Here is a 24,432-nt window from a genome sequence, read left to right as displayed (position 1 = left end):
GTATGTTTCTTTATCCTTCACAATCTATAAACTTTATTCTATCAACTACAAAATATTTCAATTAGGGGAAACCCTTCAGAATGTCTAACAGTGCTCATTAACAACAGCAGCAGCAGCAGCAACAGCAACAACAGGAAATGTAGAAACAAAGCAGTTCATGAGGATGGTGTGTTGATTAGAGGTTGGTTGCCAAAGCCAAGATTGTTTTGTTTTGTAGTTCACATTTCTCTGTTCCTCGAGTCACTCAGATAATTAAAAGCAAGTGGCTATTAAAGCTACAAAACAAACCTTGCTTACTCCAATTATATTTCTTATTCTTAATATCACACATTGAAAATCATGTACCTCTCTTACACCTTTTTGTTCAGTATTGTTCTCAGAGATAATAGTCTGGGAATATTCTACAAGCAGGTGAATATCTTAGGTCCCACAAATTGGGAAAAATTTGTTCCTGTCATTTGCTTTAATAATAAATAGCTAACATTTAAACAATTGAATTACTTCTAGATCTGCTGATGAAGTATAAAATTTACTTTCTCCAAAAAGTAAAAAATGAAAAAGACCAGCAACCCCCTTGTTTTTATGTTTCAAGTAAATACAGTAGAGAGAGAGAGAGAACTTCCCTCCCCATTCTTACTTTTTATATCTATTATGTCATTTAAAAAAATGACATAATAGATATAAAAGATTTAAAATCTTTTTCTGAATTTAAGAGCATTACCCTCTCCCATTCTCCCTTTAGCTGTGTCACACTGTATATTATCATTGTCATCAAAGGGGGTGTGTATAAGAACCAGAAAAACCAAACAGACCTGTCTGGAAACTGTTCCATATATCGCAGAACCTCAAGTAGCCCTCCTTTCACTGTAAACCTCACAGAGTCAGAAAGCGCCTTGACTTTGAAGACTGACTTTTGGATCTACCAGTCCCTTCAGAAGCCAATAAGATTTCCAGCTTCACGTAAGATCAATTTACTTATTTAGTCAAAGTGTCTGAAAGTAGGCTCCAGGTTGCCAACATAGTCTGGTGCTAGCAGTGCCAAAATTCATCACCTATCATTAATGTTTCTTTCCTGAAACTGCCATGCTTCAGGGAAGGGCAGGAGGTTACCTGATTTAGGATGATACAATTTTGAATAATTAACCTATCAGATAACTACGATAGGTCACAACACCAAATCTCATTTGTATGGAACAGGTCTAAACATTTGCATAGACATGATATCAAGAATAATAAAGTTGTAATTTGTACTATGTACATTTTCTTGGATATCCATTCCACTGATATGGTGGGATGACTTCTCAAGGTAATAGGGACAGGATCAGGGTAGTAAATATTTTTCTAAGAACGTATTGCCTATGCAACTGGATGCTCAGAATAAATTTCTCATTCATTAATAAATTACAGTACAAGTTGAAGCTGGAGATATCTATCTAATGGATCAGCTTCTTATGGTAATAGGCTACAACATATTCAAAACGTTTATTCCTGAAACAGAGCAGAAATCAATACAGATGAATGGGTGCTTTTTCCTTGGACTACACTATAAATCACTTAGAGTGAATAGTGAGGGCATTGCTCATATGGACATTTTGTGACATTTGTACTGTGGAGACCTCTAGTGGTGGTTAATAATAAGAAACATCTAAAGAAATATATAAAGACTTATCTAAAAGCAATAGGAATTGAATTTCCTAAAATAATTTGACTCAATATGTCAGGGTTTCCACAAAATCTAGGCAAAAAATATTTCAACCATATTCCTATAAACGTTTTGACTGGCAAGACAATTGCAATGTAGGTTAGGATTCCACTGAATTGAGCAGGTATGTTGTAGAGCGCACCTTTGTGATTAATGTCTGTGATATATTATTTATTGTATTTGTTTATTGTTGTAAGCTACCCCAAGGCTCTTTGGGGAGAGGGGGTAGGATGCAAATAAAGCTTGTTATTATTGTTGTTGTTATTATTGTTATTATAATTATTATTTTACTGACACAAAAACACAGTATGGCACAGCAAACGAAATATATATGCTGGATTTCGTATCACAAAATCACAAGTCGAACACTTCCCAAATGTTCAGGACTATGTGATTTATTATTATTATTATTATTATTATTATTATTATGTGTGGTGATGTTGATGATGATGATTACCCTCATTACCAAAGACTAGTGCTGTCAGACCTTGATTAGATCATGCTATTATTTCTCCCTTAATCAAACAAAGCCAGCTTTCCAGCAAGCAATACTTCATTATTGATCACTCAGTGACTGTGACAATGCATTAGAATTCCAGTTTACATTGATGGACTAAGATTATTTCAGGAGTTAAACTGTGAAATAATTTCAGTTTATAAGGATACCAAGAATAATGCTTAAGTACAACATTGACATAATCTGAACTAGATCAAATGAATTAATTCTTCCATTTTTAAAACCCGTGTTCATTTATTTTTCATGGCTTCATCAAACATTGTACATTGATACAAATTCTACTAATTTTTCAAATCAATGATTTTCAAAGGCTGTAGACTTCAAGAGAAAATGTAGTTTAAAAACGAGTTTTCATATCTTTATTTGCCAAACTATTTTAATTATTTGCATAAAATTACATGACAGAAATGTTACAAATAACATATTGCAAAATACTCAGTTACTTTTCTTCTCAGAAGGAAGTTTTGTTGTGTTCAATAGAACGTATTCCTAAACAAGTGTGTAAGCATATGTAAAGAAGTAGGCTTGGGTTTGTTAATGCTGATTATCTTCTCTTAGCATTCTCTTGAGGTATAAATAATTCAAAGGTTGTCACTCTTACCCATAATATGAAATCAAGGTATAGAAACTATTTAAATGTTTTGTGACAAATTTCTCTATCACCTGCTACTCAAGATGGATAGTTCACTTATCCATTAAAAAGGTCAGTGATACAGATGGCTGTTGAAGGCTTTCATGGCCAGAATCACTGGGTTGCTGTGAGTTTTCCAGGCTGTATGGCCATGTTCCAGAAGCATTCTCTCCTGACGTTTCACCCACATGTATGGCAGGCATCCTTAGAGGTTGTGAGACCTTACAGCCTCTGACAATGTCTGCCATAGATGTGGGTTAAAGGTCAAGAGAGAATGCTTCTGGAAAATGGCCATACAGCCTGGAAAACTCACAGCAACCCAGATACAGATTACTGTTCTGAGATAAAAATTATTGTGAAAAGAAATTAGTAATTCAAATCGAGAAAAAATAAAAATCAATCTGTGGTAATTACAAAAAAGTTAATAATAACATGATATAATTTCTTCCAGATATAACATTTTTCCCTAGATTGTGCTAGTAATTTAGACAGTTCATCTTGAGTATTGGCTGCTTAAAATCCTTTTCAGAAAAGCTAGCTCACTGTTGAAATACAGATTAAATAGGATGTGGGTTAAAATGCTAATTTGATACATTCCCTTGTAATTAGAATCTTATTTAGTACTTGACTTTTCATACCTATCTCACCCATGAGGATATGTCAGGATGTAAATGCAGTGTCTTTTTAATATTGGCAGTTTTACTCTGGATTAATCTACAGAAATGAAACAAATAGTTACAGTACTTTTTCACTGAAATAGCATGCATTCATATTATTTTGCTTTCTTCCAATATTCATTTTTGTATTTTGGAACTGCAGTAGTATGGATTCAGTGCAAGAAAGATTTCCAGTGTAGTTGCCTTTAGCAGGATATTAATGTAATGAGAACTATTTTTTGTCATAGTGTGTATATAAATTAGAAGAGAATACTGTTAATAACATATGAATAATTTAATATTTTAGAATGATGCTGGATTCTGTAAGCCACAATGCCTACCTCCCTAACACAATGATATGTGAACCTCTGGTATCTTGGTCAGAACTTGTTGGAACAACAGAAGAAAACTACTATTCATTTGATCATCATATAGGTGGGTACATATATGGTTTCTTAATGTGCTCCCAACATAGTAAACTGCATCTAGTGTTTTTAATTCAGATTTTGTTACATTGCAAATTATTTTCTTTTTCCTTCATGGTTTGCATCCTTTCTTCTCTTTCTTAATCACCTTTTCTTTCACTCTTATTGTTATCTACAGTGTTTTAATGCCACCCAACAAATGTTTGTTTTTTTTCATAACCATATCTGTCTGCTTTGTTTAAATTGTATGCATTTCTACTTTGTACTTCACATACAGTCCCTATCCACATACAGTGCGGTCTTTTTACAATACTGAAGGACAATGATAACATAGATCCTTTCGGCAGGAAACCTGAAATTAGTCACAGCTCCCTGTATACAATGAACAGTATGCATTGCCGATGCAATCTGTGACCCATATACTGACCACGTGAAAATGATGGAGTATTTGCGAAACTGCTGTTGTTTTTTGCTTCAGCATGGGCTTAGAGACAATTGAACCCCTGTAAGAAAAGACAGAGGCTGGATAGTCATGTGTCAGGAGTGCTGTGTTGTGTGTTCTTGCATTGCAGAGAGCTCAGTAGGACTGGATGGCCCTTGTGGTCTCTTCCAGTTCTCCTCCTATGATGTTCACTTCCTGTTCTTCAAAGGTCTGATTGAGAATACCTATGATTAGCAGGACAGAGTAGCCTGTTCTTCACTGTATTAGCTGGGCCAGCATAGAGCTTTTCCCCTAACCCTTTGATCAAATTACAGGAGTGGCTGAAACATACATGAACTATTCCAAATACCAATTACTTAGACTACATCTGTCTAAGATCTTTTCACAGTTGTGTCGTAACTAGAATTAGGACACATTCTTGCATAAATAACAATACAATCAATTTAATCCTTTTGGCATATCTTTGGAACAAAGGGTTCCAGTAAATCTGTTTATTCTCCTCTGTACTGCAACAAAAAGCTATACTATAAAAAATCTGGTAAGAAACCAGCACTGGATCTATTTTCTGATATAACCCAGTTATGTCATGTCAGCCTAATAACATGTAGTGGCATAGCCTTGACACATTGGTAGCATTAATATCATAAATCATACCACGCCAGGATTCTGAGAAAAGCTAGATCATTTTCCCATGAAACAATGATGACTGAATAGAGTTATGCTGTGCCAATGAAAAAAACCAAGTTGATTCTAAAATGCACTGAATACATGGGCCCTCTGTTACTAGATACTAACTGGGCAAGGCTTCCGTGCATTAAACTGGTGTGTAGAAGTTTTCACCTTTAAAGGCTTTTAGAATCTGCAATACACATCCCTTGGAAGCTGCCTCTCCCTATAAGAGCCCAGAGTCCAATTCCATTCCATGGAGCAGTCACTGGTTTGAAGTAACCATACACAAAGACCAGAGTCTTACTATGTCCTTCTTATCCACAGTTGACCTCTCTGGTGTGGTTCATAGTTTATCTTTCTTTCAGTTTCTCAAATAGGGTTTTGGGAACCACTTTGAAAATGTATTTGGCATGACCCTGGATCCACAGGGAATACATTTCTGAACTAGTGGATAACAGCAGACTCTACTGAAATAAACAACCTCCACCGGAAGTTACCATAGAGTCATGATGAACAACGTAAATTCCATGAGAGATATCATCTCTAGGAATTTTCTAGGTCCTTCAGAGTGACTCAATGGTAACCTCCAGTGCAAGTTGCCCAAAGAGCCACCTTAGAGGACCTATACATTCCTAAAGAGAATATATTAATTAAATCCACAAATAATCAAATCTACAAAAGATAAACTCACAAATGTGGAGGGCTGACTATATTCCACTTTTCCATGACAACATTGTATGGAATTTTCAATTTAGGAAAGGGAATTTATACTTGTCAGCCAGACACTCTTGGGCTTCATTAAACTACAGACTACAGAATTCCACATAATGTTGTCATAGCAGTTAGCATGGAACAATAGCTCTTTGACTGTGTAGTATGATAGGATAGAACTTTTATGGTCTCAAAAGGTTGTATTGGGTTCCTTTACATCCTTTCATACAGTGCTTAGTTAATATCAGGCTGTGACACTCTGTTTTTGCTTCTTTGTCATCTCTTTTAACTTTGTGATTCTGTGAGTTCTAATGAGAAGACTGTACATATATTTAATATGCATTTATAAGCACATTGATTTATGTGTGCATTTTTCAAATGTACACGCTAAATGAATTCAGGCTAGGTATATGTTGTTCTGTTTTCTGTACTTCTTTTTTCTTTTTTTAAAAAATATTATTTTGTGGTACCTATTCATATGTAATTCATATGTAAAAGTATTACATAAATAAATTAGTATAAACCTGATAAAATAGAAGGAGTATAAGTAACTAAATAATTTTTGACCAAAAACGGGCAGCAGTGACCACATTGTCTGTAGCTTTAAAGAGGCCTTCCTCTATACGTGAGGCAGGGCATTGTGGACAATCATACAGCTGTGGACCTGTTTGTTCTGCTCCACAGTCTCAGAAGGTGGAGGATTCTTTTAGGTAGTGCCATTTTGCCAGGTTGTCTTTTGATCTGCCCGCTACACTTCTGAGTCTGTTCAGGGATTTCCAAGTTGCCCATCCTTAGTTTGCCTCTGGGGGCAGACCCTCGTGGGGGGCCATCCAGTTGGGATTTTCTGGTTTAGCTGCCCAGAGGGATGCTCTTGCTTTTCCTAGGGGAACATTAAGAGGAGGGATGGTTCTCATGAAACTTTTCCTTGATTTGAGGCTTCTGGAAGGAGGCTGATAGCCATTCACAGTGTTCAAACTTATTTCTCTCACATTGACTTCAATTTCCCATCACACATTGGGGGGGGGGGGGAATTCCAGCTAGCTTATAGAGTCTATCAACAGGTGATAGACTCTATATCATTATAGATTGAGCTGATAAGACAGTCAATTGGCAAACCATATGTTACTGTTTCAGATTGTCAATATTAATAATAACCAAGAATGTGACATATTTCAAAAATAGGAGGAGAGTGAAATATGAATAGAATATAAATTTGAACCAGGATCTGCCCAGCATACTGAAAATATGGCTAAATTTTGAGGGAGGGGGCAATTGTTTTACAATATGATGGATATTGCATACATAGCAGCAGGGAGGAAGTTAATCTGTTACTTGTCATCAAAGCTTCTTGCCCACATCATGTGAATAGTTATTCCAAATATGGATTCAAAAGCAAATGAATCTCAACATTTAGAGCCCGTTTTGATCTCTTTTATGGGTATGCATGAATGTATTATTTTTCTGAAACAAAAAGTGCACACCTCACAAACGTATCCATTCCTCAGGTAAAATAGATTGTGAGTGATTTGTGTATTGAACTTGCTCCAACTAATGGCAACCCTGAGATGAACCAAAATGGGGTTCTTGGCAAGATCAAAGGGGGTTGTCTAATGCTGGGTTGGGCTGATGGGCCTCTATTGTCCACCACATCCAGAAGGTACTGCGATGAGAGATGCTACCCTAAACATTATTTGGTTGCATTCCTTTGCTATTTTTGTTCTTTTTAAAAAAAATCCGTTGTTTAAAATGTAACTGTGTATTCCTTTTTCCCTCTATTCCATTGTGGCAGGTTGTAATTCCACTTGGACAGCAGTTCACCCAGAGTACTGGACACGACACAACGTCTGTGAGTGGCTACAGTTTTGCTGTGATCAATACAAATTGGATGCCGATTGCATTTCCTTTTCTCACTTTAATATAAACGGGCAACAACTGTGCTGCATGACCCAAGAGGACTTTTTAAATGCTGCAGGAGTTTGTGGCGAATACTTATACTTCATCCTACAGAATATCAAGGCTCATGGTGAGTGTGCAAAAACTTTCATCAAAATAATTGACTTGTTCTGGGTGTGTCTAATGTGTTTGTGACTTCAGCAGACAGCCACAGAAACGTACATGTACTATAAGTACAAAATCCAATCTAGTATTATGGATAGGTGGATAAATCTGCAACACAAATGGAGGTACTAATGGGAAGTCCTTCTTTAAAATCTATATTGGGAAGCTGGAGGGAGTAAAAGCTGAATGATTGAATAAATGAATGTAAATTTTAGTACTGTAGCAGCCAACCAGAAAATTAGTTTTAAAAGTCTCTTTTTGATTAAGGTTTTAGATTTTTACATACAATCAATTTATTTAAAACTGAAATATTGGTTTTAATCTTGTTGTTTTTTCTCTATAGGAGTCTCCTTTTTTCAGGACAATGAATATATAAAATCATCTGAAAAAGAATGTAAGTAAACTTTAAATGGAGTATATTTCTATTACTACTACTACTACTATTTATTTAGTGCCATCAAATAATACATGGCACTTTACAATATCCATAAGGCAAATCAACCATATACAGCAGTTGATAATAACTCTTATAATAACTTGATGATATTTATTCTGTGGCTCTCCAACAGGGGCCCTCCAGATTTCATGCTCCAAATATCTTGTGCTTACATTTAATCTTAGCCAAAAGGCCAAGAAACAATTCACTTTGCTTGGTTGATGGTCTTGTACTTCATTTCTCAAAACTGTCAACAAAGCATACTGAATTCTAGGTATTCCAAAAGATTTGGAAGGGCAAAGCTGATAACCATTAAATTAGAATTACTCTCAGTTCTGGTTTAATAGTACCTGTTTTATGGAGAGGGGTGCTGTTTGAATCTAGGCAGGCTAGTATCAGCATTGCTTGGCTTTAAGAGCCAGTTCATGTTTTTGTTTTTTTGTTGTTGTTGGGTTTGTTTTTTTGTAATTACATCTGCTATATGTAGTCTTGGTGGACAGGAACTTTGCCACACTAAATGTAGCTTCCAGGCTTGACTTATATAAGGTACTTCAAATGGGGTTTGTTTTTAAGATGACCCAGCTGGCATTGTATTGTAGCATAACTTTTCAATTCCAAGAGAGGGAAGTCTATGCAGCCTTTGGTGTACTTGGTGCAGTTACAGTTCAATAAGGCCAGGGGTGGGAAACACATGATTCACCTGATATTGTTGGACCTCATCTTTGACCAATCCCTATCATTGGCTATCTTGACTACAGTTGCTGGACTTGCAATCAATTTTGGATTACAATAAGCCCTCCACTTTAATGGAGAAAAACTGGGGAGGGGAGGCTTTTTCCAGGAGAATACCTTTCTAGGAATATCTACATCCTCCAATTCATCTCTATGGTCATGTTCTGCTGGAAGATGACCAGAGTATCATACTAGAGGACCTACAAATGCCAATAGCAGAATGATTTCTGATAATCGCTAGGCCTACTAGTGCAACTCTATTCTCAAATTCCCCCAGAACCTGACCATAGAGTGCTATGGAAGACCTGAAAATTTCTTGAGATAACATATTAATCAAATCTGCAAATAACACTATGTAACTAAATTTGAAAAAAGTTCTATTCCTGGTTTGAAAGTGTTATTCCTGTTTAACTGTATAGTACATACTTTGAAAAAAGTTGTTATATGTCATAAATTTCATTTTTGTGGCTGCCACAAACTATGTCGAATTGGAAATGAATATTCATTGAAAAACTATAGCAGGATGAGCTGCAGGATGTCCCACAAAAATACAAAGTTTTGGCAGTTTAATAAACCTTTTCCATGTTTTTGTGATAGAACCAATTAAGAAATGACATTTATAACCCAGAAACAAAAATCGTGTTACATAGTGTAAAATTTAAAAGTGCAATTTGACGTAATAAGAAATCTGGTGCTACAAACAGAACCTTCATAGTCATCGCCCTGAGGCCATGGAACTACATCCTGGAATTAAGCAATCTTTTCACCCTTTCCACAGAAAGGTAGAGAGGGCAAGTCCTTTTTAAGTCAGGGTCTGGGAATTTCCCCCTTTAGATGACTTTTTTTCTGAATGCTTGAAGCACTTTTTATTTTATCTGATTTATTATTGTGGTTTTATGTATTCTCTTTCTGTTGCTGACTTTCACTCTGAACAAACACTGGGAATGCTATATAAATGAATGAATGGGACCTACTTTGCGTGCGATTGATACGGCTTTGGTAATACGCAAATCTGACTCAGTCTCAAACCCCCTGTAATTATAACCCTATTTTACTCAGATTGTGTAAGTTGCCAGCTAGTCAGACCTGTATGTTTACAAAACATTTGGGTGCAAGTTGTGAAGTAAGACCCACACATGCAAGGAAAGAAAAGTCTTTGCTGAATTTCAGGAATGGAAACAGGATAGTGCAGAGGTCACAAATTAACCAACCACAGAAGCCCGCATGCAACATCTTTTCTACAAGCCGTTACCCTCCATGACAATGGCTCTGAGGTCATACTGGAGGCAGAAGTACTATTTACAGGTAGATTTAATCAGGACACTTTGTGTTTACAGATTACTATGTTTGTAAGTTCATTCAAGTTTAGTCACTGGTGAGCCATTCTTTTTATTCTTCATGTTGCTGAAGCCAGTTCAGCTAATGGACTAAGTCGTTGGTTAATCATTCACTTTGGTTTATCTTGATGGTAAAGTTGAATTTTAATTCAGAGATAAATTTCAGACTCATGGTGATTCAGTATTGCATGACATTTCATTGGATGCACATAGTGACTCCTTTAAATCATATTATCACCAGACCTTGAAAACCATCCATATTTATTTATATCAATTAAAACATTTTTTTCAGATAATGATAAGGCATGTTTGAGAACAGGCACCATCAGGAGTCCAGAGTTTCAAAGCCATAATAGAACAAGTAGGTATATTCTGCCATCTAAAGATCTTGCATATGAATGTTTTAGGGCAGTGGTTCTCAATCTTCCTAATGCCACGACCCCTTAATACAGTTCCTCATGTTGTGGTGACCCCCAACCATAAAATTATTTTCATTGCTACTTCAAAACTGTACTTTTGCTACTTTTATGAATCATAATGTAAATATTTCATATGCAGGATGTATTTTCATTCCCTGGATGAAATTTGGCACAAATACCTAATACACCCAACTTTGAATACTGGTGGAGTTGGGGAGTGGGGTTGGAGTTGCTGTGATTTATAATTTACCTACAATCAAAAAGCTTGTTGAATTCCCCCAGTGATTGGAATTGAATCAAACTTGACACATAGGACTCCCATGACTAAGAGAAAATATTGGAAGGGTTTGTTGGACATTGATCTTGAGCACTGTGGACTCGAAACAACAATGGATCTGGACCAAACTTGGTACAAATACTCTATACGCCCCAATGTGAACACTGGTGGAGTTGGGGAAAATACACCTTCATATTTGGGAGTTGTAGTTACTGAGATTTATAATTCACCTACAATCAAAGAGCATTCTGAACCCCACCAACGACAGAATTGGGCCAAACTTCCCAAACAGACCCCCCATGACCAATAGAAAATACTATGTTTTCTGATGGTCTTTGATAACACTTCTGACACACACACACACCCTCATGATCCCCCCAGGGACCCCAACCCCCAGGTTGAGAAACACTGTCTAAGGGGATGTGGCTCTGTTTGCAATCTGTTACCAAACAACTAGTTCTCTTGTTTATATGATTTTTACTTTTGAAAACAAGAATCTAATCATTGTAATTTTACCATGGGACTTATAAATGCAACAGTTTCTTGAGGCAGTCACTGCAGCAGCAAACAGATCCCAGGTAATATATAGAACAAACACTTGCTTAAGATAGCTATTACAGTGTTATCCTGAAAAGCAGGCTTTGACTGTTCTACAAATAAACTGAAGAATGGAATATCTCTAACATGGCTTTTAATGTATTTACTAGTTGTTAAGCATCCGCACAGTCAGTACAAATTCAATATATTACTTTCTGGTCCATAATTACAGTTGAAAAAGCTTCAGGTGCTGAATTTGTGTCACAGAGGGCCTGTGTCTTTACAAAAGAAATTGTTATTTTATCATTTAACTGCTAGAATGAACAAAGAAAGTAAAGGAACATCATGGAGCATTTGAAATGCAGAACAACTTTATACTCATAACTGAGTAAAAACAGAGTCATGGAGTCAAAGGGGACTTTAGGGGACTTCTGGACAAAAAGGAGTAAATAGCACATAGAATCTAGATTAGCTACTCAGTCTGACACCCCCCCCCCCCAAAAAAAACACACCACATACACACACATACATATCATGGAGGAACACATAATCAAAATCATTTCTGACAGGTAGCCAGCCACCAGCCTCTGTTTAAAAACTTCCAAAGAAGGAGACTCCACCACACCTTGAGTCAACATATTCCATTTTCAAATTATTCTAGTATTTATTGTGTGACCACCTATCATCATGAATAAGTTTGGTATATCAATGATACCCAGATCTGAAGTCGGACCATTGCTGAATATCTTCTGCTATATGAATATCTTAATCTCCTACCTCTTCACAAATGCATGCCTAAATTTCATCTGACACTCATTCATGTCAAACTCGAAAATCAAAAGGGTCAGACAGACATCATCTGATATTTACATCTGATGTAATGTCACTCACCATTTACTTCCTGCAGTTCCTAACCTGCAGGAACTCAGAAGCAATGACTCAAGCACATTTATTCTTGTAATCTATTTGTCTACCAGCATTATCCTAGTTTTCTTCAGGCATTTCAAAACTCAAGATTCCTGGAAATCAAGCTTTGCACTATGGGAATGTTATCATATATAAGATGATATAATGCAGTTACACAAAGATAGTGAGTGATAGCATTGAGTTCCCTCCATGTCCTTTTTCAAAAAAAAATTCTGATGATACATGTCACTGTAACCTACCTTAGCAAGTACCAACAGGCTATCTCCCTTGTGAACTTTATTAATGTCATGTTGATAATAATCACTTGATATATTGTTATATTTTCCTACTTATAAATTATCTTAGGAGAGAGAAAGAGGAGAGCATTCATGCATTCTGAATACTTCAGTAGAGCAATCCTAGGCCACTTTGGTCTAATGTCTGGCATGGGAACAGATCGGATATAGGCATGTTTCCCCTCCACATTATGTCACAGCAACCTCTCCTGGTTACCCCTATATATAGCACCATGGTTATAAATGTCCTCTGTAGTATGTAGGACTTGTTGTCTTGCTTTTGAAATAGCATTTTTATAAACTTGATAAAAGGACTTTTTAACAAAGAAAGATCATTAATGTGCTCCTTTTATATTTGAAGGTCTACAGAGCTCACACTTGTGGGAATTTGTAAGAGACCTCCTCCTGTCGCCTGAGGAGAACGGTGGTATCCTTGAATGGGAAGACAGGGACCAAGGCATATTTCGTGTCATTAAATCAGATGCTCTGGCCAAGATGTGGGGGCAAAGGAAGAAAAATGACAGAATGACCTATGAAAAACTAAGCAGAGCACTCCGGTAAGTTAATACAAAACATAGCGTTATACAAGGTAACCAATTTCTTATATTACATAACACAAAGATCACAAGAGGGAGTTGTGGCTTTTTGTTAAAGATCGTGAGGCCATTCCTATGGATCAAATATATAGACAGAATGACACATTAGTCAACAGATTATAAACTGTTGACTAATCTAATAATTGCGTTGCTGTAGGGTTTTTTTGGGCTATATGGCCATATACTAGAGGCATTCTCTCCTGACGTTTCGCCTGCATCTATGGCAAGCATCCTCAGAGGTTATGAGGTCTTGTCTTGCTTTCAGACCTCATAACCTCTGAGGATGCTTGCCAAAGATGCAGACGAAATGTCAGGAGAGAATGCCTCTAGAACATGGCCAAATAGCCCAAAAAGCCTACAACAACCCAGTGATTCCGGCCATGAAAGCCTTTGACAATACAAATCTAACAATTATTTGCCAATATATCGACATTACACTTGTTTTAGCAAATGTGCTAGAAGCTTACTTTACTCTGTTCTATCAAAAAAAGAAATGTACCTCCAGAAATTCATTTTTCTTTACTTTAGAGGGGGAGTAACATTGCAACTTGGGAAAGTTTTCAGGCTCTGAGAAGCTTACTGTATTTTTGTACTGTAGGTTTGCAAGCTTTCCCCCTTTTCCTCTCTGAAGGAAAATGTTATGATGATTGCTACACATACACCTCTTACACAATATATGCTAAAGGTAACTCTGAGTCCAACTTCAATTTTGTTGTTGCAGGTACTATTACAAAACTGGAATTTTGGAACGAGTGGACAGACGGTTAGTGTACAAGTTTGGGAAGAATGCACACGGATGGCAAGAAAGCAAATTATGAAATACTGTTTTACTTCAGATTCACTGTCCAGTACCCAACATGAAGTCTTTGGCCACAGTAAAGGGATCTTGTCTGCACAATGTCCCTAGATTACAAGGTGGACATCTCTTCAAAATAACTGGAAAAAATAACATCAATAGAGACTTTCTGGGTTGGAGGATTTAATAAGCTGTTTTTGAATTCTCCATTTTTCAATGAGCACCATCACCTGCACAGCACTTACTAAACACTGGTAGACAGTTCCATTGATATTTCTCATAGCTTGAAGTAACATGTGTAGCAATGCCCACAATATCCAGAATGGCAGCTTGGCATTACCATTAAATCCCATAATTTTACCATTGCTGTTGGGAATTCTAAGGGATATTGAAAAGCATGTTATTGGTTGCTGAACCATGTTACCATTTGAAAATAAGTACACATCCCTTGGTTTGCTGCAGGCAGCACTAGGGTTCATTGCCTTTTGCCTGTATCCTAATTCTCTGCGTATTCTAGCATATCTAAGAGTAATTTCACCTTTTATGGAGTAACTGTTTGCCATAATTATCCTGTTGCTCCACCAGTTTTTTCATGATATGCATATGAAGCATGAAGTTCATCTATTCTAAAGACCATAGATTGTCAAAACAATACTTCATGAATAGGCAGAGTTTTAATGCAGGTGAAGCTATACTGACCATTAAACAAAATACAGAATATCTTTAAATGTAGGCAGGAATTTGTAACTACCTCTCACATTTAATGAGTTTATTGTAGAGGGAAATGAAGTAGCATCAACACAATTGCTCTCTGAATGAATAAAGGCATTATTTTCGATGAGGAAACCTATCTCTTCAGCCAATCAAAATCAAGAATACAAAATAAAACTGTATTTAGATTTTCTCAAAATGCACTTCACTAATTTTTAAAGCAATGAATGGGCATCATTTGAGCCCCTTTCAAACTGGGCCCTTATATTTGCAATGCTGTATCCAGGAACCAGGATGTGGAACTCAATAGGGCATACTTTTGATGAAAAGGCACTATAAGTTTATCAGTGTTTACTATTACACATGGTGCTTCACTCGCTGTATGCACTTTAGTGCAAGTCTTTAGTACTTGTTCAAGTTGGTTCTATTAAGACTGGATCTACACTGCTGAAGAGAATGAAATTTTATAAATGTGAATTTTATAAGAATCAAGTTTTAAGCAAATTAAAAAGGAAGATTGAGACAGGAGGGAGGGGGGAATTGGAGGATTTGAGAAGAGGATCTGAAGCTCACTCTGCCAGTCTCTGCTAGACAAAACAGAGCACAGCAGGAGTCTTATAGGAATTGAAGAGATGAAACTGAGGGAAAGGTTCAAGAGGAGGGTTTGATGACCTACAAGCTAGAAAGGAGAAGGGCAGCAGAGAGAGGGACGGAGAGGGCCTTGAAGGGAAAAATACTAGACATCTCAGCAGGAAGGGTTGAAGAGGGGGTAATCCTTGTGTCTGCTGATAGGAAAGAACAAAAGAAAGAAAAGATTCACTGAACTTTGTACATGTTCAAAAAGTTCTGACTATAAAGCACTGAGCTGCATCTCGGATTTCATAGCACATTTATTTCTTTGCTGGTCACCCTCAGTTTTGCTCCAGCCAGAAATAAAGCTGTAGTTTGCATCTCCTGTCTGTAGTGTCTATTGGGAGGAAAGATATTAGGGACTCATCAAGCCTCAACATTGCTATATAATACAGTTTCAGAATGCAAACTAACTTCATTCAACAGGATTATATGGCAGTGTGGATCTAGTTCAATGAACTTAATCTCCATTCTGAAACTGCACTATATGGTAGTGTAGATCCATCTTAAGTCAAATGGTATTTGACTTCATAATTTCCTCCATTTTGATAAAGTATTCTGACTTACTTGGGGACGGCTTAATATTTCAAATGAATTACATTTTTAAAGGAATAGTTTATTTCACACATATTTACATCCTTCTATGTCAGGAAAAGTAAATGTAGGACTCCCTTTTTTTTTCCAACCCCGATTGGACCCTTGCCTCCATATGTATTATTTTCAGAACCAACCCTTCCCCATCCTCCAACATTTTTCTAAGCAATATGTATATTGTTTTAGTTAACTAGAGTGGTAGATTACAAATAGTTGTTGCTGTGTGCCTTCAGGTAATTTGACCTTAAGGCAAACCTATACTGGGGTTTTCCTGATAAGGTTGTTTTACCTTTGCTTCTTCTGAGGCTGACAGATTGGGATTTTCCCAGTGTCACCCAAGAGGGATTTAAACCATGGTCTCCAGAGTCTTACCCCAACACTCAAGCCACTATATCTTAATAAGTATATGTATTAAATATAATCTCCCCTGATTCTCAAATCTTACCCTACCCATTGAAACAAATCTGACCAAACATGGCCGAAACCCATATTGTAATGATATCTCAGAGGGTTCTTTTGGGACAATTTTTTGGCTGAAATTGAGGCACAGGTCTGCAGCTGAAATATTAGCATTTCTTCCTCGGAAGCTGCTGACAACACCTCCCACATACCTTTAGAAAAGCAAGATATTGTGCCATATTGAAGTGGGGCTATTTTTTAGAGGGAGGTTATGTTTATTTTTGGTTACACATTTGGATGAGTCCAGTGGAATCAGCAAGAAGCATAAAGACAGCTACTAGAAAGTGAATACTACTGAACTCATTAGTACTGCTTCTGAGTGTATCTATATTTAGTTTAATACTAAAATAATACTGAAGGTCTATGAGCAGCACCCCATTAAAGCAATGTATTTCTACTGATTCATCACAGAAATCATGCCTGTTGGGTTCAGGAATTTTTTTTCCTACCTCAGATAATAGTTAAGCATGTTTTATTTTATCTTCTGTTCATCTCTGTAGGTCTTGCCTGTTTCTCTGTCAAGTTTGTTACTTCTATCCTTGTTCGTTCTAAACATATGACATAAAAGATATGTAAATCAATTTCATACTCTTAAAAATAAAAAAAAGTATTTTGCATTCTCCACTATGTCTTTATTCACAAGAATCTGACAGAGAATAAATCTCCTTCGGTAAACAGATTTTGTCAGGACTAAATCCATAGCAGTATCTAACCTTGTATATATGCCTGCATAAATCCTTTTTTTATCTTGCTGAAATACATCCCGTTTTTATTTGGTGAATTAAACATTTGGGTGCTGGGTAAAATAAGACAAACGCTATGTTTTTAACTTTCTTTTTAAATCAACAGAGCAGAAGCGTTATCAAGAATATAATTTACATCTTTTGTTAGATGCCAATTTATGGGCCTTGCATGTTGTTTTTTAAAACTGCTATGTCCTTCTATAAATCACCAACTTATCAGTGATCCTTTGCTTGTGCACTGGTAGGCTACCTGTGACAAAAAGGTATTTCTGGTTTTGCATCACTGAGCTGTTTATTTTTAACTCCAAATATAACTGTGCCAGCTCCCAACTCAAGATAATTGTATGGTGGTACTACCAGGCACAGGATCCTGCTTTTGATATCCTTAATACTTGGGGAAGGAGTATTTTTGAAATGTGCTTCTCTGAATCAAATAGCCAACATAGCAATAGTGGGGGACTTTGGGGATTGCAACCCTAAGAATTAATTGTTCCAAGTTCAAGTTCTGGAGCTGATCCAGGGTAACATGCCTTGTCCCACATTGATTAAAGTTGGGGTATTGACCAAATTCTGGTCCAGACTTTGGATCCATCTAAACAGTTGGGCCAGTTCTGGACTGGAACCAAATGTAACTGTGCACTACCACCCTGTTTCCTGGGTTTGGGTAGTCTGGGGACATGGGATGAAACTTACAATCCCTTTCTATCCTCTATAACATAGCTGTGAATGAAACTGACCTATTTGCCACTGCCTGCAGTGACGTTGGTCAGGGAGATGGGACTATCAGAGAAAGAATGGGTACAATCTTCCCCTTCCCACTTGTCCATCACCCTAGCCAATATCATGGCAGGAGACAGCTAAAGAAGTAAGACCCACATTGTAACTGGATGACATGGACAACAGGAGAGGACAATAAGGGTGGCTGTCTCTACTGGTCAACCAGGACTCCCTCCCACCTCTGCAGCAGCATTTGCAGCAGCCTGTCTGAATCATCCTGAGCCAAATCAGCCCTGGGATAGTGGGTCACTGTAGATCCACCCTAGGTGATGTTAATAAGCCTAACTTCTTTTTCTCAATCTTGTAAATGCTATAAGAGCCCTCTGTATATAAATTACCATATACAGCTTGACATCTTATCCTTCACCACCACCCGACACCACCTTTTTTTATAATGTGGTTTTACTTTTGGGGGAATACAGGTGGCTACCCAAACTACAAAACATAGGGGCAGTAGTGATGCATTGGACTGAAGTGTTTTTGGTTTGTAATGTATTTGGCTCAAATCTCCTGGTGCTTTTAAAAATCGATGTTGACCTCTTGGAATTAACTGACATTGCACTAGTATTTTCTGGAACAATTAGCCTGGTTCTTTCATTTATTCTGTATGACAGTTTACCATATGAAATTTAAGAAGTTTTTTTACAATGATCAACTGTGAACTTTCTGTATTCTTCTGAAGTAACAAAGGAAGACACGTTCTGTGTAAATCTATGCTGTAGAATGGGTGCGATGTTTTATTATGTGAAGTTGGTATCAATATTCAGCCCACTGCACTGTAAAGAGTGTGTATAAAATATTTAATTATAAACTGTGTGTGTACTTTGATCATTTCACAATTCATGTGTTGTAGAGCTATAGGGCCATTTTATATTAATAGACTCCTGTGAGTTTTGTTTAAAAATCAAGATATATGCAATATGTTTTACATTCAAAGTACAGATGGGAAACCATAGTGATGCATGTTCCTTGCATACAAAAGAATATGTTGTTGTTGTTACAATACATAAGAGTCACATATCTGTATAAATGTCATCATCATATGGAAAATTCTACTTACCATCCCCTTTAAGATGGGCATTAAGGGCATTAAGAATTGGATACATGACAATCATAGAAGTGAATTCACTTGACTATTGCAAAATGAGGGCTAAGCCCCTTAAAAATACTGTATATTTGTTTAAAGCCCAAAACACTTTTTTCTTAAAGAAAGGTAGTTTTTGGAGAGAGCAGTTTTAGATCCTATCTACTCCAACTTCTACTGCAAACTAATCAGACCTAACAAAATTGGCATAGTTGTCCTACCCACACACCCCACAGAATTATTTGGGATTAATAAAATACATTATTTGTAGCCCTCATGTTTATGGAGCAATTGCATGGGGAACTTGAACTTTACTCCACGAGTTCAATTATTGAACTTGACATCAAGAAAACAAAGCTTTCTCTCAATGCATAGAACTAGGAAAGTACCACTATGAATTGCTTTATTATACACCAACAAAGAGTCATTTGGTAATGCCATTTGAGATATGCATGAGTTTGCACAGTCAATTTATTAACAAAGAGGATGCTTCAAAAGTACTGAAAAAAGATATGGGTCTTTTCACACAGAGAATCAACATCATGCTAGACACATGACAAAGTTCTCAGCAAAAACAACATCAAAAACAAAGTAGTACTTTTAATTGGGACTAGAAGACTCATGATAGTGTGCTGGTCAATGACCGAAATAAATGATTTGATTTGATTTGACTCATGATAGTCACCCAAAAGCTAAAAAGTCTAGAAAGTACCCAAAAAGCTACTTCAAGATGCAAAAACCGATATTGCAAATGCAAAAATAGATGAAACTATCAAACAACATCAAGTTGTTTGATTGTATTGTTTTGCAAAAATAATAGTTTCTTCCGTGGACGCTTCCAGCCAGTTTCAAAATGTGGGGTTTAAAAGTGGTTTTTACTGGTTTTCAACTACATTTAAGAATCTGGTCTCTGGAAATGTTTAAATAATTAATTAAAATTCCAAAAATGCAATATGGTTTTGAAATATTTATTAGTTTGAAATGTTTATTAGTTCAGTGTATATTTAAACAATTTTGTGTTCAGGCCAAAGTCCCAGCTCAAACATAATGTGATATATAACAATTTTTAAAAAATCACAAAGTTTCAGTTACAGAAACTGGAGTAATTGAGAGCTAGAAATACCTACAATTCTTCCTTGCATCAATTATGTATCTGCTGTTTAATTAAAAAAATAAAAAAAAACTCCACATGCTTAGGTTCCATCTCTGACACTATAATGTGGCTTCGAGACTAATCGAAATGACAGCGGCCACAAATAACATACCACCAAGGCCCTGAAGCAAGCATTAAAAGGGATACAGTGCATGAAAAAAGTCACAAGAAACTCTGAGATAAGCCATATAATGCAGTGTTGCTGAGTCCAGTATATGCCAGAAATCGGAGTACATTGTAGACACCCACTATTGCTGAACTTCAGTAAAGAATTCCAAATAGAACTGCTGAAAAACACCCCAAAGGCATGGCTGGGCAACAAGGGGCTGTAACACCGTGGGAGAAATATTGATCACCTCAACTGCTTTCCTTTTTTAAAAAAAAATCCCATACACCCTGGTGTGCACATCTCTGCAAAAAATGAAAAAGAAACCTGTAAAGTAGTTTGAAGCCTAGTTCTGTGATTAATGTAATAACCCACCTGGCCTCAAACCAGTTCCGTACCTGTCAATCTAATTGTGCATAGAGTGAAACCAGTTCCACCTAAACTGGTCCCAAGCTGCATTATAGTGTCAGGATACAAGGGCCCTGTTATGCCCCAACGCTATCTTAACTACTTGGAAGGCAAACTGGCTGTGCAGAGACTACATGGTTGAATCAAAAAGGAATTTATTAACTGACAAGAGACTTTCTCTCCTCCTACAAAGTCTTTAAGAGAAGAGATGAACTGAGAGATAGACAGTTCTGACCAAAATGAGGCTCTTGAAGCTTTTTTCTTCTTATTATTGTCTCTTTTGTATCTTTTTTTCTTATTATTGTCTCTTTCGTATGGTGTTCAACTCTCTCTAAGATAGACTCAGTATTTAACTCTGACTGGATTTGCTGCGTTCATCCCTTGAATGATTACCAGTTTCTAGCTTTTTTATCCTCAAATTACTACCTTCCAAAATTTTACACCTGTAGTAAAAAGAGGTTTCACCTTAGCTAATGAAATCCCATCATTTACCCCTCTCCACCAGCATGTAACAGGTTGAACATCCTTTATTAGGAATTCTGAAATGAAAAATTCTCCTAAACCCAAAAATGTCCACAATTATTTAATGATACTTCTGCTCTCTTATGGTTCACTGGACATAAACTTGGTTTTAATGGCTTTTGACCACATGGACAGATGGGGATGAATAGTGATTTTTATGCTAATGACTGTACTTTATATAATTATATGATAGGACTTTAATGTGTTTATATTAGTGTATTATTGATGTGGTGTTTTTAAATTATTGTGTATGAACCCCTTGTTGTAAACCGGCCTGAGTCCCTCGTTGGAGGTGAGAAGACCGGTATATAAAAGTTCTAAATAATAATAATAATAATAATAATAATAATAATAATAATTCATGTATAAAACTATTAAAAATGGTGTACAAAACTACCTTCAGGCTATGTATATAAGAAGTATGTGAAATATAAATATATTTTTTATTTAGACTTGGGTGTGATCTCCAAGATGTCTTACTGTGTGCATACCACATTAGTTACTCATTATGTGCCTCAATTACTTATTGCGTGCCTCTGCATTTACACCCAGAGTATGAAAACAATATAGAACTATAAATCTGCCCACCAAAATGGAACTGATAACAAGTTCCATTTTGGAAAAGGAAAAGTCAACCTTAGATACATTTTGGGAGATGTCTTCAGGCAGAAGGTTCAAAACTTGTTTTATGCAGCACTTCCTTGAACTACTTGGTTCAGTTCACATGTGCATGTTGTATGATTTTTAATAAATAGTTTGCTGAAACATGTTGAACTACTCATATTTTCTGTGGATTATTTTTCCATGCTATTCTTGCATGCTATTACTACCTGATACCAAATTTTCTGTTAAAGAAGTAATGCACAGGAACACAACTGAGGTGTATCTGTAAATATATTTTATGGCAATCCCATACATTTCATAGGATTTTCTCTTTCTTTGGGTACTTACTTACTATCACCAGCAGATGGAACCAGGTAGCTTAAAATGACAGATGGGGGGGGGAGCATGCAAGCAAGCTATTTGAATTGGATTATTTGATGAATTTATGGCATTTGTTTATTACCTCTCAACCTACTGCCATGTGTGCCCACTAGCCTAGATTTGTAGGATGGTGGAATATGTCAGAGGACTTCTACATATGAGGAAAGGTAAGTCATTCACCTATCCTGCCTCCAGTCCATTTAGCTTTTACCTAGAGTAATAAATAGATATCCCAATTAACATCTACTACAGCACTGAAAGGATTAGGTTCATTTTTAAATCACATGATGGTTATTATGCCCCAAGAACCATTGAGTACTGCTCCCCCTCTTTCCAGTTTTTTGACCACCAGTAGGTAATACCTGAACAGCAAACTGAGAACGCACACAACCATTTCCATGATTATTCATTGTTCATAGTCGCAGCACTATTATCCCACTTCAGTACTATCGAAGCCTGTAGTTTGTAGTTTGGTGAGGCACCGGAGCACTTCTTAAACTGTGAATCCATGGATTCCAGGGGATGTTACCATGGTAAAATGGAATAACAATGCTGTATTCTGTGAATTGAGCGGATCACCAGTCAAGCTATTTATGCCCAACTTCAAGATATGGTTATCCTCTTGTAGTTTCTTGCATATAAACTTATACTAGACCTCTCAGTTCTTTACTTAGAAAGTACATTTGAACAAATGACAATCAATTTAAAATGAAAATGCCTTATTTAAAATATAAATGTATTTCTATAATAAATATTTGGAATCTCTTGGATTCCCTAGTGCAATGGTTCTCAACCTGTGGGTCCCAGGGTATTTTGGCCTACAACTCCCAGAAATCCCAGCCAGTTTACCAGCTGTTAGGATTTCTGGGAGTTGAAGGCCAAAAACATCTGGGGACCCCAGGTTGAGAATCACTGCCCTAGTGGATCTCTCTCCACAGAATAACAATTTTTGTTGTACCAAAGACATTCATTTGTTTGGTTGATTAGTTAACTATTCCCCACTCTTGCTAATATGCATTGTAGTTCTGGTAACTCAGGCCCCTTCCACATAGTTGTATAAAATCCAATGGCGGAGCAGGCAGAGGATAACATGGTACATGTTACAACGGCTGTGAAGGTGGAAGAAAGCTGCAACAGATTGAGAAGCCACACTCGTCATGTTAAACTATGCCACCAGTGGAACCTCACTCTGTGAAGACTGTGTGTTGATCAGTTGTGCACTGACCTCCACACATTAAAAAAAACTCACGCACAGGCGTCTTCCAAATAAAATAAAAAAAAATTCCATCTGGAAACCAATGCCCTCACTGCAGGAGAAGATGCAGATCAAGAATAGGGCTCCACAGTCACCTACGGACCCACCACCAGTACACTGATCTTGGAAGACTATCTTACTCGGACAGTGAGGGAGCGCCTAAGTAAGGAAGAAAGTATGAAGTCCACATTGAACTGGATTATATGGCAGTGTGGACTCGGATAATCCAGTTTTTACTCTTACCCACACACCCCACACCCTACCCCCAATGATGCATTCCTTCTGTCTTGGGGATCAAAGGGAACAGAAGAAGAGCTCTTGCCTGCATCTACCTTTGGGATTCCCTGATATAACATTCCTTCAATCCTCTTCTAGAACTTCCTCTGTAAAATGAAAATCCATGGATCCTCAAATCCATTATATACAGTGGTGTAGCAAATTAGTGAGGACAACTCTTGTTTACAGCTGCAACCAATAAAGTTATTTTCTATTCATATATTTTGAGTGTCACTGGTTGTTGGGGATCTGCATAACCAAACAACCTTTCTCATTAAATGCAAAAAAAGCTTTAAAGAAATTCAAAATAACAGCAGGATCGATGTTTCATAGCTCTCAGTATAGTTTGTGGCATGGCATTGTTCCCAGGAAATAGTTGGCCCAATGAAACCACATTAAAAGAAAATGCCTGTAAAAAGTTTCAAATGTTAAAACACAGCTGAGAGCCCTTCCGGAGAGGCCCTATATCCCAGGATCTGGTCCCAGGTTTTCCGTTTATTCCAGATTTTCTGGCAGTGGGAACTCACATAATGCAATTTAATGCAGAAAACCTGGGATCAGATCCTGGGATAAAGAGCCTGTCTGAA

The 24,432-nt window shown here is 36.9% G+C and overlaps 1 protein-coding gene across 1 annotated transcript; it reads left to right on the top strand.

The window, feature by feature from the left end:
• The first annotated feature begins 850 nt into the window (after positions 1-850).
• On the top strand, positions 851-17,524 carry ELF5 (E74 like ETS transcription factor 5). Its single transcript, XM_060764898.2, has 7 exons — positions 851-960; positions 3,814-3,941; positions 7,543-7,776; positions 8,155-8,205; positions 10,609-10,677; positions 13,113-13,308; positions 14,069-17,524. Exons 2-7 carry the CDS (start codon positions 3,815-3,817, stop codon positions 14,163-14,165), a joined length of 774 nt encoding a protein of 257 aa, XP_060620881.2. The 5' UTR covers positions 851-960; position 3,814; the 3' UTR covers positions 14,166-17,524.
• The last annotated feature ends 6,908 nt before the right edge of the window (positions 17,525-24,432 follow it).

Source organism: Anolis sagrei, chromosome 1 (genome assembly GCF_037176765.1).
Source record: "Anolis sagrei isolate rAnoSag1 chromosome 1, rAnoSag1.mat, whole genome shotgun sequence".
Taxonomy (NCBI): Eukaryota; Metazoa; Chordata; class Lepidosauria; order Squamata; family Dactyloidae; genus Anolis; species Anolis sagrei.
The sequence above is the reverse complement of the archived record's forward strand: the minus strand, read 5'-3'. Positions and strand labels throughout refer to the sequence as shown.

Coding starts and splice junctions, on each gene's coding strand:
- ELF5 (XM_060764898.2), top strand. CDS start 3,815: ATGATGCTGGATTCTGTAAGCCACAATGCCTACCTCCCTAACACAATG. Junction 7,777..8,154: donor ACAGAATATCAAGGCTCATG/GTGAGTGTGCAA, acceptor TTTTCTCTATAG/GAGTCTCCTTTTTTCAGGAC. Junction 8,206..10,608: donor AAAATCATCTGAAAAAGAAT/GTAAGTAAACTT, acceptor CATTTTTTTCAG/ATAATGATAAGGCATGTTTG.